This window comes from Monodelphis domestica, chromosome 5, assembly GCF_027887165.1.
Source record: "Monodelphis domestica isolate mMonDom1 chromosome 5, mMonDom1.pri, whole genome shotgun sequence".
NCBI lineage: Eukaryota > Metazoa > Chordata > Mammalia > Didelphimorphia > Didelphidae > Monodelphis > Monodelphis domestica.
Window position 1 is genome coordinate 122883635 of NC_077231.1, and position 13825 is coordinate 122897459.

Sequence of the window (13825 nt, forward strand, 5' to 3'; positions counted from 1 at the left end):
ATTCATTACCTCCCAAAGCAGCACTTTGGATAGCTCAGACTATTACACTTTTTCTTGATATGAAGCCTACAAATTAAACTCTTTATAATTTCTACACATTGCTTCTGATTTTGTCCTCTGGGGCAAAACAAAGTAGGCCTAATTCTTCCTCTTCATCACATCCCTTCTGATAGTTTGACATAGTTCTCATAAACATTGTGAGCTTTCTCTTCAAGCCAGACATGTTCATCTCCTTTGCCTGATATTCATATGTCATAGTAGTCAAGATTCTTCACATTTGGGACCCTTTAGAGGAAAAATAAAGGTAAACCATGAAATTGGCTCTAGTTATCTGCAGTTATGGGCAGCTAGGTGGTGCAGTGGGTGGAGTGCCAGGCCTCAAGTCAGGAAAAGCTGAGTTCAAATCTGGCCTCAAATTCTTACCAGCTGAGTAACCCCAGGCAAGTCCCTTAATCCTGTTTGTCTCAGTTTAATCATCTAATGCTAGAGAAGGAAATGTCAAACCATTGCAATATTTTCACCAAGATAACTCCAAAAGGAGTCACAAAGAGTTAGACATGACTGAAAAATGACTAAACACATTTATTTGCAGTTATATTGCCTAGCATCATCCAAACCTCTTTTTTCCAGCTCTGATGAAAATTACTGACTTCATCAGGAATGGATAATTCCAAAGTCTTTATATTTCCTTTTTTGACAGGATGATTCAGTTAATAGATCAGAGAAGTCCTCTAAGCATAGTGTTCCAGGATTTAAGAAGAGAATTTGGCAGGTCTCAAATAATGTTTGTATTTGATATGAAAAGATATTGGCTAAATAGCGGAAGTTAGCCAAAGTGGTAACTAGTTGGATGACATCAAAGTCTCAAATGCATCAGTGCCTACTCAAAGAAGAGATGTAGTTGGTGTTGTCACAAAACCATCTTTGACCACATGTTAGTCAACATTGTTATTAATGCCATAGATGGCGGCATAGATGGCATATTTCTCATATTTGCAGGTCACCCAAGAATAGGAAGAAGGTGAACATGTTGGAAGTCAGTTGAAAAACTGATCTTGACAGACTGTACAACAAGCTGAATCAAATAAGATGAAATTTAACATTCAGTTAAAATCTAACTTAAATTTTTACACTTGGATTTGAAAAATCAGCTTCATAAATACAGAATCATGGAATTGTAGATAGAAAACAGTTTTTATGAGACATAGACCTTTCATTAGAAAGAGGGATTATAAGTTGCCTAGTAGACTGCAAAGATGCTGTAAGTAGAAAGTGTGCCAGGACTATAAATAAAGCTAATGTGATTCTAATCTGTATTAATATGGTGGCAGTATGCATAGTGAGAAAGATAATAGTTCTGTGTTGTTCTCTAGGTGAGGCTATTCTGGGAGATCCGTATTCAATTCTAAGCACAGTTTAGGAAAGACACAGCCCAGGCTGAAATATTTCTATGAATGAGTGAAAGGACGAGAGACCTGGAAGACTAGTAGTATGGGCTTTGGATGAAAAGAAAAAAAAAGCTTAGAAGGGACTTGAAAATTTTCTTCAAGTACATATGGCCATAGATCTAAGAATAGAAGGTACTCAATAGTTCATTTAGCTCAACCCACTTTAAAGATGAGAAAACTGAAACTTGGGTCAAATGATTTGCCCAAGGTCATACAGGTAGTAAAAAGCTAGATTTGAACCCTGGTTCTTTGACTCCAGAACCAGTGTTCTTCCTACTATAACACAAAGAGTAGTAATTCATTGGGTAGTCATTCAGTGTCAATATGGGAGGAGGTTCCAGTAGAATACTCCAGAAATCTGTGCTTAAAATGTCCTACTTAATTTTTTCCCCAATGATTTGGATATATAACATACATGTACACAATATGAAGTTACCACTAACATACTAACAGACTAATTTAGCATAGGAATGAACTAACAGATTTAACCCTTAATAATAATTAATAATAATGGGGCAGAAATAGTTAGGGTGGTCAAGGAAAGTTTAAATAACTCAGATAGTTAGATACAGGGAAAGGACAAAATACCCTTAAAATATACATGTAAAATCTTCTAGAGTTATATAATTGTGATACATTTGGGTCCAAACAATAAAATTTCCAACCTCAAATGAAAGAAAAAGTGAAATGGAAAGTCTCAAAATGGCCTGGGGGTTTTCTAGTAGACAGCAAACTTAGCATATCAGCAATGTGAGTTGGCCATCCCCACCCCATCTAAGCTATATGGAATGGAGTCTCCCATATTTAGCCATCATCAGACCACATTAGGAGTGGTTGTGTTCATTGGTTGGTGGCACAATTTTAGCAAGATGCTGTTCCCTGAGGAGCATTCACAGATGGGTATTCAGAATGATAAGGATACCTTGACCATATCATTTGAGTAAAGAACTGAGGATGTTTAGTTTGGAAAAGAGAAGATGAGGGGTCATGATAAGTCATAGCTTCTTCAAGCAGTTGAACCACTATTATCAGGAAGAGGGATTAGACTTGAAACAAAAAGCAAGTAACATGTGACAAAAGGGGCAAATTTAGGTTTGATGTATAAGGAAAAAAAATTCTAAAAATTAGAGCTGTCCAAAACTGGAATGGACTGTATTAGAGAATAGTGAGTTTCCTCTCCTTGGAGGTCTTCAGGCAGAAATTTGATGGCCAATTTTCAGGTTATAGTGAATATTTCTTTTAGGTATGGGTTGGACTAGATAGTCACTGAATTCCCATCCAACCCTCAGAGGAAATAGATTTGTCCCTAAAAACTAGAAACAATAGATAAAAATTGAAGGGAGTCATATTTAGACTTAATTTGAGGAAAAACTTCATAATAATTAAAGTTATCAAAAAGTAGACTACACAACTGTAAAAGATAGTGGATTCTCCCACTGGAGGTATTAAATTAGCACAAACTGGAAGACTACTTGTTTGGGGTATATTATAGAGGTAATATTTTTAAAAATCAGATATGGGTTGAACTAGATTGTTTTGAGTTCTTTTCCAGGCTTTAGATTGTGATTGTGTGATGCTCTGATTCTGTTAGGTCAGAAGCTAAGTTCTCATAACAAACTTTGTTTTTAAAGTATCATCTCTTTCAGAAATGCATTAAAACAACAGAAATCCCCTCCTCATGCCTCCACCCCTCCCTTTCCATCTGATCCCAGCAGGTGTGTTAATTTACAGTGCTGACAACCTGAATTATTTATCTCCACCTTAAATTACAGTCTCCACACCCAGGGTAATTTATGCACACAATAGGCTGCATCTGGATTAAAAAATGCATTAGGTTCATTACTCCTGGTGCTGATTTCTGGAACACTTTGTCACATGGATCTGACCACCCTAATAACAATTGACATTTATATAGTGCTGTAAGTTTTATAAGAGCCCTTTAAATTCATTATCTCTTTTCAGTCATATCAGTATGCCTGAAAATAATATTCTCTCAGCAAGTAGCAGTATTCCCATTTTAGAGATAAAGAAACTAGAAAGTTAGAACTGAATCTTAAGTCCAGGTCTTCTGACTCCATATTCAGTGCCCTTTTTATTTCCCTTTAATATAGATCTCTGGGTATTCATAGTCTTTGGGAGTTTTGTTGTGCATAAAGGACACTACAACGTATCTTTTTAAAATTTCCTTCTGATTTCTCAACTATACTTTCCAAATTATCACTTCTCAAATCCCACTTCTTCCAAGAATCCTTCTTAGCATTCACATCTTTTCCTCCTCCATGTTGTCTGCATTAGCCCAAGAAGCATGTAGAATTTCCAAAGTTTCCCCCCATGGCCATAACTCCCCAGTCCCTCATATCCATCAACAGTGTATTATCTCTCAACATCCCTATCCAACTGTATCTTAGCCTTCCATTGTACACAGTGGAATACTCTTATTTTTAAAAGGCTCCCCTTTAAGTATCTTCTACCTGAAGATTACCCTCAGACACTGCTAATACCCTCTTTCCCAAAACTTCTGCTGTATATATTTATTTTGTATTTATTCTCTTTATATGTGCACATATTGTCTTCCATGAAAAAATGTAATATTCTTAAGAGCAAGGAATTCTTTTATTTCTATCTTTATAGCCCTAGTACCTAATACAGCACTTGTCAATTAGTACATCTTTCAAGAACAGTAATCATTGTGGGAATGCTGTGAAACAAGATGTAGCAGAGTAGAAGTATATTACTTAAATTATAGATTACTATGTCAATTTCATTATTTTTCTTTCCCTACCCAATTCTTTGTAAAGTAAGGGAGGGGCACAAATATTGGAAGGGGATATAATGGGGAAAAGCACAATAAAATATCAGAACCATGAATTCAAATGAGATAAACTCAGAAAATAAAGGAAAGTAACAATGGATTAAAAAAAGAATTCAGAAATATTGATACTGTTATTTAAAAGAATCATGTCAAAAACATAATGATTCACTGAAATTCAAAATAAGGAGTTGAAGTAAAAATTTTTATGCCTCAAGAAAATACATTTAAAAAGGATGAAAATCTTGATTTCATATGAGGTACCATTAAAAAAATACAGTCAGGGAAACTACATTATCCTTAAAGGCCCCATATGTACAGAAATAATACCAGTACTTTTAGTATATGAACCAAATGGTACAATATCTAAGTACTTAAAGGAAAAGTTACAAGGAAAAATTGATAGCAAAACCATAGTAGTTGGGGACCTTAACTGCTCCATTTTGCACCTTAATAAACTTAATAAAATAAATTTAGTAATAAGTTGAGACAAATCTCTATGAGAGAGACAAATCCAGAGAATAGAATTTTAGAAATTTAGATGTGATAGATCTCTGGTGATGATTGAATGAGAATCAAAAGTGTGTGTATATCTCAGATTTGCATCCTTTACAAAAATTGAGCATGTGCTTGGCATTAAAAATTCATAAACCAATGCAGAAAAGCAGAAACATTTAACACCTCATTTACTGAATATAATGAAGTAACAAATATAATTTTAAAAAGTAATTTGAAGGAAGTATTCAAACTTAAATGAAAACAATAGAGTATAACTTTAAAGAATATGTGGCTCAAAGGAAAAAATAATAAAAACAATATATAATTTCATCAGAAAAAATAAAAAAAAAACAATCCAACAGCACACCAAAATTTTTAGCTTTCAGCCCAAACAATTACTACGGGAAATTATTATTTCTTGCTGTTTTAATCAACAAAATAGAAAAAGAACTTAACAATAATATGGGAATACAACTCAACCCCCACCCCAATATTTCTTTTTTTTTCTTTTTTTTAATATATATTTTCTTTGATCATTTCCAAGCATTATTCGTTAAAGACATAGATCATTTTCTTTTCCTCCCCCCCCACCCCCCATAGCCGACGTGTAAGTCCACTGGGCATTAGATGTTTTCTTGATTTGAACCCATTGCTTTGTTGATAGTATTTGCATTAGAGTGTTCGTTTAGAGTCTATCCTCTGTCATGTCCCCTCAACCTCTGTATTCAGGCAGTTGCTTTTCCTCGGTGTTTCCACTCCCATAGTTTATCCTTTGCTTATGAATGGTGTTTTTTTCTCCTGGATCCCTGCAAGTTGTTCAGGGACATTACACCGCCACTAATGGAGAAGTCCATTACGTTCGATTATACCACAGTGTATTAGTCTCTGTGTACAATGTTCTCCTGGTTCTGCTCCTCTCGCTCTGCATCACTTCCTGGAGGTTGTTCCAGTCTCCATGGAACTTCTCCACTTTATTATGCCTTTTAGCACAATAGTACTCCATCACCAACATATACCACAGTTTGTTCAGCCATTCCCCAATTGATGGGCATCCCCTCATTTTCCAGTTTTGGGCCACGACAAAGAGCGCAGCTATGAATATTTTTGTACAAGTCTTTGTGTCCATTATCTCTTTGGGGTACAGACCCAGCAGTGCTATGGCTGGGTCAAAGGGTAGATATTCTTTTGTCACCCTTTGGGCATAGTTCCAAATTGCCCTCCAGAATGGTTGGATCAGTTCACAGCTCCACCAGCAATGAATTAATGTCCCTACTTTGCCACATCCCCTCCAGCATTCATTACTTTCCTTTGCTGTCATGTTAGCCAATCTGCTAGGTGTGAGGTGATACCTCAGAGTTGTTTTGATTTGCATCTCTCTGATTATAAGAGATGTAGAACACTTCTTCATGTGCTTGTTAATAGTTTTGATTTCTTTATCTGAGAACTGCCTATCCATTTCCCTTGCCCATTTATCAATTGGAGAATGGCTTGATTTTTTGTACAATTGATTTAGCTCATTATAAATATGAGTAATTAAACCTTTGTCAGAGGTTTCTATGAAGATTTTTTCCCAATTTGTTGTTTCCCTTATGATTTTAGTTATATTGGTTTTGTTTGTACAAAAGCTTTTTAGTTTGATGTAGTCAAAATTATTTATTTTACATTTTGTGATTCTTTCTATATCTTGCTTGGTTTTAAAGCCTTTCCCCTCCCAAAGGTCTGACATGTATACTATTCTGTGTTTACCCAATTTACTTATGGTTTCCTTCTTTATGTTTAAGTCACTCACCCATTTTGAATTTATCTTGGTGTAGGGTGTGAGGTGTTGATCTATTCCTAGTCTCTCCCACACTGTCTTCCAATTTTCCCAGCAGTTTTTATCGAATAGTGGATTTTTGTCCCAAAAGCTGGGATCTTTGGGTTTATCATATACTGTCTTGCTGAGGTCGCTTTCCCCCAGTCTATTCCACTGATCTTCCTTTCTGTTTCTTAGCCAGTACCAAATTGTTTTGATGACTGCTGCTTTGTAATATAGTTTTAGGTCAGGGACTGCAAGGCCCCCATCATATGTGTTTTTTTTCATTGTTTCCCTGGATATCCTTGATCTTTTGTTCTTCCAAATGAACTTTGTTATGGTTTTTTCTAAATCAGTGAAGAAGTATTTTGGTAGTTCAATGGGTATGGCACTAAATAGATAAATAAGTTTGGGTAGGATGGTCATTTTTATTATATTGGCTCGTCCTATCCATGAGCAGTTAATGTTTTTCCATTTGTTCAAGTCTAGTTTTAGTTGTGTGGCGAGTGTTTTGTAGTTGTGTTCATATAGTTCCTGTGTTTGTCTTGGGAGGTAGATTCCTAGGTATTTTATTTTGTCTAAGGTGATTTTGAATGGGATTTCTCTTTCTAGTTCTTGCTGCTGAGCTGTGTTGGAGATATATAGAAAAGCTGATGATTTATGTGGGTTTATTTTGTATCCTGCAACTTTGCTAAAGTTGTTGATTATTTCAATTAGCTTTTTGGTTGAATCTTTAGGATTCTTTAAGTAGACCATCATGTCATCCGCAAAGAGTGATAACTTGGTCTCCTCCTTGCCTATTTTGATGCCTTCAATTCCTTTATCTTCTCTAATTGCTACTGCTAGTGTTTCTAGTACAATGTCAAATAGTAGAGGTGATAATGGGCATCCTTGTTTCACTCCTGATCTTATTGGGAATGCATCTAGTTTATCCCCATTGCAGATGATATTAGCTGTTGGTTTTAGATATATACTGTTTATTATTTTTAGGAACGACCCTTCTATTCCTATGCTTTCTAGTGTTTTTAATAGGAATGGGTGTTGTATTTTATCAAAGGCTTTTTCTGCATCTATTGAAATAATCATGTGATTCTTGCTAGTTTGCTTGTTGATGTGGTCAATTATGTGGATGGTTTTCCTAATGTTGAACCAGCCCTGCATCCCTGGTATGAATCCTACTTGATCATGGTGAATGATCCTTCTGATCACTTGCTGGAGTCTTTTTGCTAGTATCCTATTTAAGATTTTTGCATCTATATTCATTAGGGAGATTGGCCTATAGTTTTCTTTCTCTGTTTTTGACCTGCCTGGTTTTGGAATCAGTACCATGTTTGTGTCGTAAAAGGAGTTTGGTAGAACTCCCTCTTTGCTTATTATGTCAAATAGTTTGTATAGTATTGGAATTAACTGTTCTCTGAATGTTTGATAGAATTCACAGGTGAATCCATCAGGCCCTGGGGACTTTTTCTTAGGAAGTTCTTTGATGGCTTGTTGGATTTCAATTTCTGATATGGGATTATTTAAGAATTCTATTTCCTCTTCTGTTAGTCTAGGCAGTTTGTATTTTTGTATATATTCATCCATTTCTCCTAAATTGGTGTATTTATTGCCATATAATTGGGCAAAGTAATTTCTAATGATTGCCTTAATTTCCTCCTCATTGGAGGTGCTGTCCCCCTTTTCATCTTTAATGCTGTGAATTTGCTTTTCTTCCTTCCTTTTTTTAACTAGATTGACCAGTACCTTGTCTATTTTGTTTGTTTTTTCAAAGTACCAGCTTCTTGTCTCATTTATTAAATCAATAGTTCTATCACTTTCGATTTTATTAATTTCTCCCTTAATTTTTAGGATTTCTAATTTGGTTTTCTGCTGGGGGTTTTTAATTTGATCGCTTTCCAGTTTTTTCATTTGCATTTCCAATTGATTGATCTCTGCTCTCCCTTGTTTGTTAATATAAGCATTCAGGGATATGAATTTACCTCTGATTACCGCTTTGGCTGCATCCCAAAAGGTTTGAAAGGATGTCTCGCCATTGTCATTTTCCTCGATGAAATTATTAATTGTTTCTATGATTTCTTCTTTAACTAAACGGTTTTGGAGTATCATATTGTTTAATTTCCAATTGGTTTTAGATTTGGTTTTCCATGTACCATTACTAATCATTATTTTTATTGCCTTGTGATCTGAGAAGGCTGCATTCATTATTTCTGCTTTTCTGCATTTGTGTGCTATGTTTCTGTGACCTAATGTATGGTCAATTTTTGTGAATGTGCCATGTGGTGCTGAGAAGAAGGTGTATTCCTTTTTATCCCTATTTATTTTTCTCCATATGTCTATTAATTCTAATTTTTCTAAGATTTCATTCACTTCTTTTACCTCTTTCTTATTTATTTTTTGATTTGATTTATCTAAATTTGATAATGGTTGGTTTAAGTCTCCCACTAGTATGGTTTTATTGTCTATTTCTTCCTTCAATTCTCCTAGTTTCTCCATTAGAAATTTGGGTGCTATATTATTTGGTGCATACATATTGATTAATGATATTTCCTCATTGTCTATAGTCCCTTTTAACAAAATATAATTACCTTCCCTATCCCTTTTGATCAGGTCTATTTTTGCATTGGCTTTATCAGATATCATGATTACCACTCCTGCCTTCTTTCTATCAGTTGAAGCCCAGAAGGTCTTACTCCATCCTTTAATTCTGACCTTGTGGGTGTCAACCCGCCTCATGTGTGTTTCTTGAAGACAACATATGGTAGGGTTTTGGATTCTAATCCATTCTGCTATTCGTCTACGTTTTATGGGTGAGTTCATCCCATTCACGTTCAAAGTTATGATTGTCATTTGTGGACTCCCTGGCATTTTGATTGCCTTCCCTAATTCTAACCTTTTCTTCTTCGGCTCTACCTTTTAGTCCAGTGATTTACTTTGAAACAGTCCCCCTTGTCCCCTCCCTTGATGTTTCCCTTTTTAGTCCCTCCCTTTTTGTTCCCTCCCCCTTCCCCCTCTCTTTCCCTCCCTTTTTGTTCTCCCTCTCCCCCTCCCCCCCTTGGTTTTCCCTTCTCCTTACCCTTGTTGGGTAAGATAGAATTCAAGATCCCAATGGATCTGGATGTTTTTCCCTCTCAGAGCTGATTTCCCTGAGATTGAGGTTTAAGTAACCCACCCCCCCCTCTCTTCCTCTCCTTCTTATAGGAGTTTTCTTCCCCTCCCCTTCCCATGTGAATCTTTGTGTGAGAATGATTATTCTATTTGGTCTTTCTTTACCCCCTATTTATATATTACATTTTCCCCACATGTTAGTATACATAGGTTGATATAAATGTAGTCCTTATAGAAGAGAGTTTGAGTAAAAGAAGAAGATAACATTTTCCCCTTTCCTTAATATTTACCTTTTCAGGTATTCCTTGCTCTTTGATTTTCGGTATCAAACTTTCCACAGAGCTCTGGTCTTTTCTTTGCAAAAAGTTGGAAGTCTTCTATTTTGTTGAATGCCCATACTTTCCCTTGGAAGTATATAGTCAGTTTTGCTAGGTAGCTGATTCTTGGTTGGAGACCCAGCTCTCTTGCCTTTCTGAAGATCATGTTCCATGCCTTACGATCATTCAGAGTAGAACTTGCAAGGTCTTGGGTGACCCTGATTGGCATTCCTTTATATCTAAATTGTCTTTTTCTGGCTTCCTGTAGGATTTTTTCTTTTGTTTGATAGCTTTGGAATTTGGCAATTACATTCCTGGGAGTTGTCTTTTGGGGGTTTAGTGTAGAAGGTGTTCTGTGAGCTCTGTCAGTGGCTGTATTGCCCCCTTGTTCTAGAATCTCTGGGCAATTTTCTTTGATTATATCTTGTATCACCATGTCCAGTTTGGTGTTTATTTCTGGCTTTTCTGGGAGTCCAATTATTCTTAAATTCTCCCTTCTCCCCCTATTTTCCAGATCTATCACCTTGTCGGTGAGATATTTTATGTTCTCTTCTAATTTCTTGGTATTTTGGCTTTGCTTTATTAATTCTTGCTCTTTTACATGATCGTTGTCTTCCAGCTGCCTGATTCTGGCCTTTAAAGCCTGGTTTTCTTTTACAGTTTGGTCAAACTGGTTTTGTAGATGCGTGAATTTCTTTTTCATTATTTCCAACTTTTCCTCCCAGAGGCTTCCATCTTTTTGGTCATTTCTGATTCAAATTCTTCATAGGTTTGTGGAGAGTTTCCATTTCCTTCGGAAGGTTTTGGAGCATTTTCTTTTATATTATCTTCTGTCTGCTCTGTATTTTGTATTTTGGCTCCATAGAATGTGTCCAAAGTCGCCCCTTTCTTCTTATTTTTCTTGGTATTTTGGGGCTTCTGTGGTTCTGTGGAGTTTGCCATTTCTGAATGTGGAGGATTAGTTTTTCTTGTCTCTGTCTGGTGTTCAGAGGCTTTAGTCCTGGGCAGATGTTGGTTCTACGAGCTTTCCCTGGGTTAAACTGAATATGCCTCACTGGAACTGGAATGGAAGGGTCGGACCACGAGGCCACACTCTCCCCCCGGCTCGCTTTCCGGAAGTTGCCTTCAGAATCGCTGGCCGTGAGGCTGTTTCGTTGGCCTGCGGGGGGGATGGGCTGCAGCTTTCCCAAGCTCTAGGGCAAGGACTTTCACTGAGACTTGGATAGCAGGATCCAGCCCGTGAGGCTGTCTTGCCCGCCCTGAGGGTTGCTGTTTTTTCGACCAGCTCTCTGCAGCGGGAGCCCCAGGCAGTAACTTTCACCGGGACTCCACCCCAATATTTCTAATTAAATATAACATAAAATTCTTGAAACTGAAAGAGGAAATTAGCAAAGTTGAAAACAAATAAAAAATAAACCACTAAAACTAGAAACAGTTTTGAATATAAACGATTAAAATATGCATTAACTAATTTGATTAGAAAAGAGAGAAAATCAAATCCCCATATCAAAAAAAAGAAAAAAAGGAGAATTCAAAACAAAGTTATAAAGGAAATTATTAGAAATTATTTCGTCTAAGTATATGCCAAGATATATAAAACAGGAAATTTACAAAAAATATAAAATAAACAACAGAACAAGACAGTAAGTATTTAAATACTTTATTTACACAAAGAAAAATTAAACAAACTACAAGTGAACTCAGAAATTGGACAAATAAGCAGATGTATGTAAAAGTGAAATCTATCAAAAAAATGGAAGGAAATGAACTCTAATATAATATTGTAAACATTGGAAAAAGGTCATCATACCAAACTCTTTTAATGAGACTAATCTGATCCTGATATATAAAATGAGGTGAGATAAAGCAAAGAATGAAAACTATAGGTCATCAGCAAGTAAATATTTATGTAAAAATATTGAATAAAATATTAGCAAATTCAGTGACATATTTCAAAAGATTATATGCTATTAGCAGATTGTATCACCAGTAATGCAGGATTAGTTCAGAAAACTACTAACCTGTTAAATCATATACATTTTAAGATCAATATAAATCACATGAAAAAATCATATTTTACAAACAGATTAAGGGAAAATTTTAGACAAAGTACAGTATACACTTGTGTGTATTTAAAGTATAAGAATAAATTTATAGGTATAAATAAATAAACTATAGGAATAAATAATTTTGTAATATGATATAAAACTAAGGACTACCAAAGAATTAATTGTAATAGGGAAATATGAGAGGCTTCTCTAAAAAATTAGGGATAAAGCAATGACATTCATTGCTGATATTTTTATTTGATACAGGTCTGGAAATGTTGCTATAGCAATAAGACAACAAATAGAAATATAGAAATAAGCAGCTGACTATAACAAAAGTATTGCTATTGAGACATTTTACTTAGAGAATCTTAGAAGTTGAAATGAAATTAATTAAAACAATTGATAACCAATAAAATATAAAGTTATAAAATAAATTTACAAAAATAATTAGCCTTTTTTATTTCACAAAAAAAAATTAAATGGGAAAAGAAATTCCATTCAAAATAATTCCAGAATGTATGAATATCTGGGAACTTACTTACCAAAACACAAGAATTTTATGTGTATAACTACAAAATACTTTATAAATATGAGAAGTCTCAAATAATTGAAGAAAGAATTCTCAAATATATTAGTCAATATCAATATAACAAATTAAGTTAATTTTTAGATTAAATGCCATGTCAATTATATTAACAAAAGATCAAATAATAAATTGTGTTCACCCTTTAATTCAGTGGTACTAATACTAGGAATTTATCCCATGGAGGTCAAAGCCAGAGGAAAAGGATTCATATGTACAAAAATATTTATAGTAACACTCTCCATTATAGCAATGATTAGATACAAAATGGGTGCTCATCATATGGGAAATAGGAGAACAAATTGTGGTATTTAAATTTAATGGAATATTATTTTCAATATGATGAAATGGATAGATTTAGAGAAAAAAGGGAAGACTTACATGAACTTTTGCATAGTGAAATAAACAGAACCAACCAAATGGTTTATATAATGCCTATAATAATATAAAGGGAAATAATTATTTTCTAAAAGATTTCAGAACCCTGATTGAGGTAATGACCAAACATGACTTCACAATATAAAAATTAAACATTTTCTCAATTCTTGCTAGAGAGGTAATGGACTAGATGTACTAGATGTTCACATTAAGTCCATAATAAAAAAGAAAATGTAAAATATGAGAAATTGGTAAAATGACAACTATATGCAAGATACTTTAATTTAAAATTATTGTCATGTGAGTGAGTAAGCAGCTCACGCAGATTTGAGCACTGATATTTATCCTCATGTTTATATTTCCTTCTAGGATGATGATGACAAATTGACCTGGAAAGATCGTTTCCCTGGGTACCTAATGAACTTTGCTTCAATCATGTTCATGGTAATGTCATTAAATGTTTGAATTTTCAAGAAGACAGAATGTAGCTTAATCCAATGTAGTTTAAAAATATACATTTATTATTTGCCCACTATCTACAAAGTTATATTAAACATATTGGAAACTTACAGGTATTAGTACATATCATAATCCATTCTTTTCATTCTTTTTTTCTTGTCCATTTTCTTCTCATAAACCTGCTATATAAACTTAATCTAATGTGCTAGAATTCTTTCTTTAATTATTTTTATGATACATAGGTACCATTGAAACATTTAGATTGCCTATCTGTTATTCTTCCTTACTGCTGAATAACTGTCCTTCCCATCATTTCCCCATCATGTATATATTCATAGGGCTATTATGTTACTTCTTGTACGCAGGTTATCACTAGGAATGT

At 34.7% G+C, this 13825-nt stretch overlaps 1 protein-coding gene across 1 annotated transcript in view; it reads left to right on the top strand.

The window, feature by feature from the left end:
• ANO2 (anoctamin 2) overlaps positions 1–13825 on the top strand; it is a 532091-nt gene that overhangs the window by 378175 nt on the left and 140091 nt on the right. The window contains exon 13 of the mRNA XM_056799271.1: positions 13354–13428. Within this exon, the coding sequence (XP_056655249.1) occupies positions 13354–13428 (75 nt within the window). The remainder of the gene's footprint in view (positions 1–13353; positions 13429–13825) is intronic.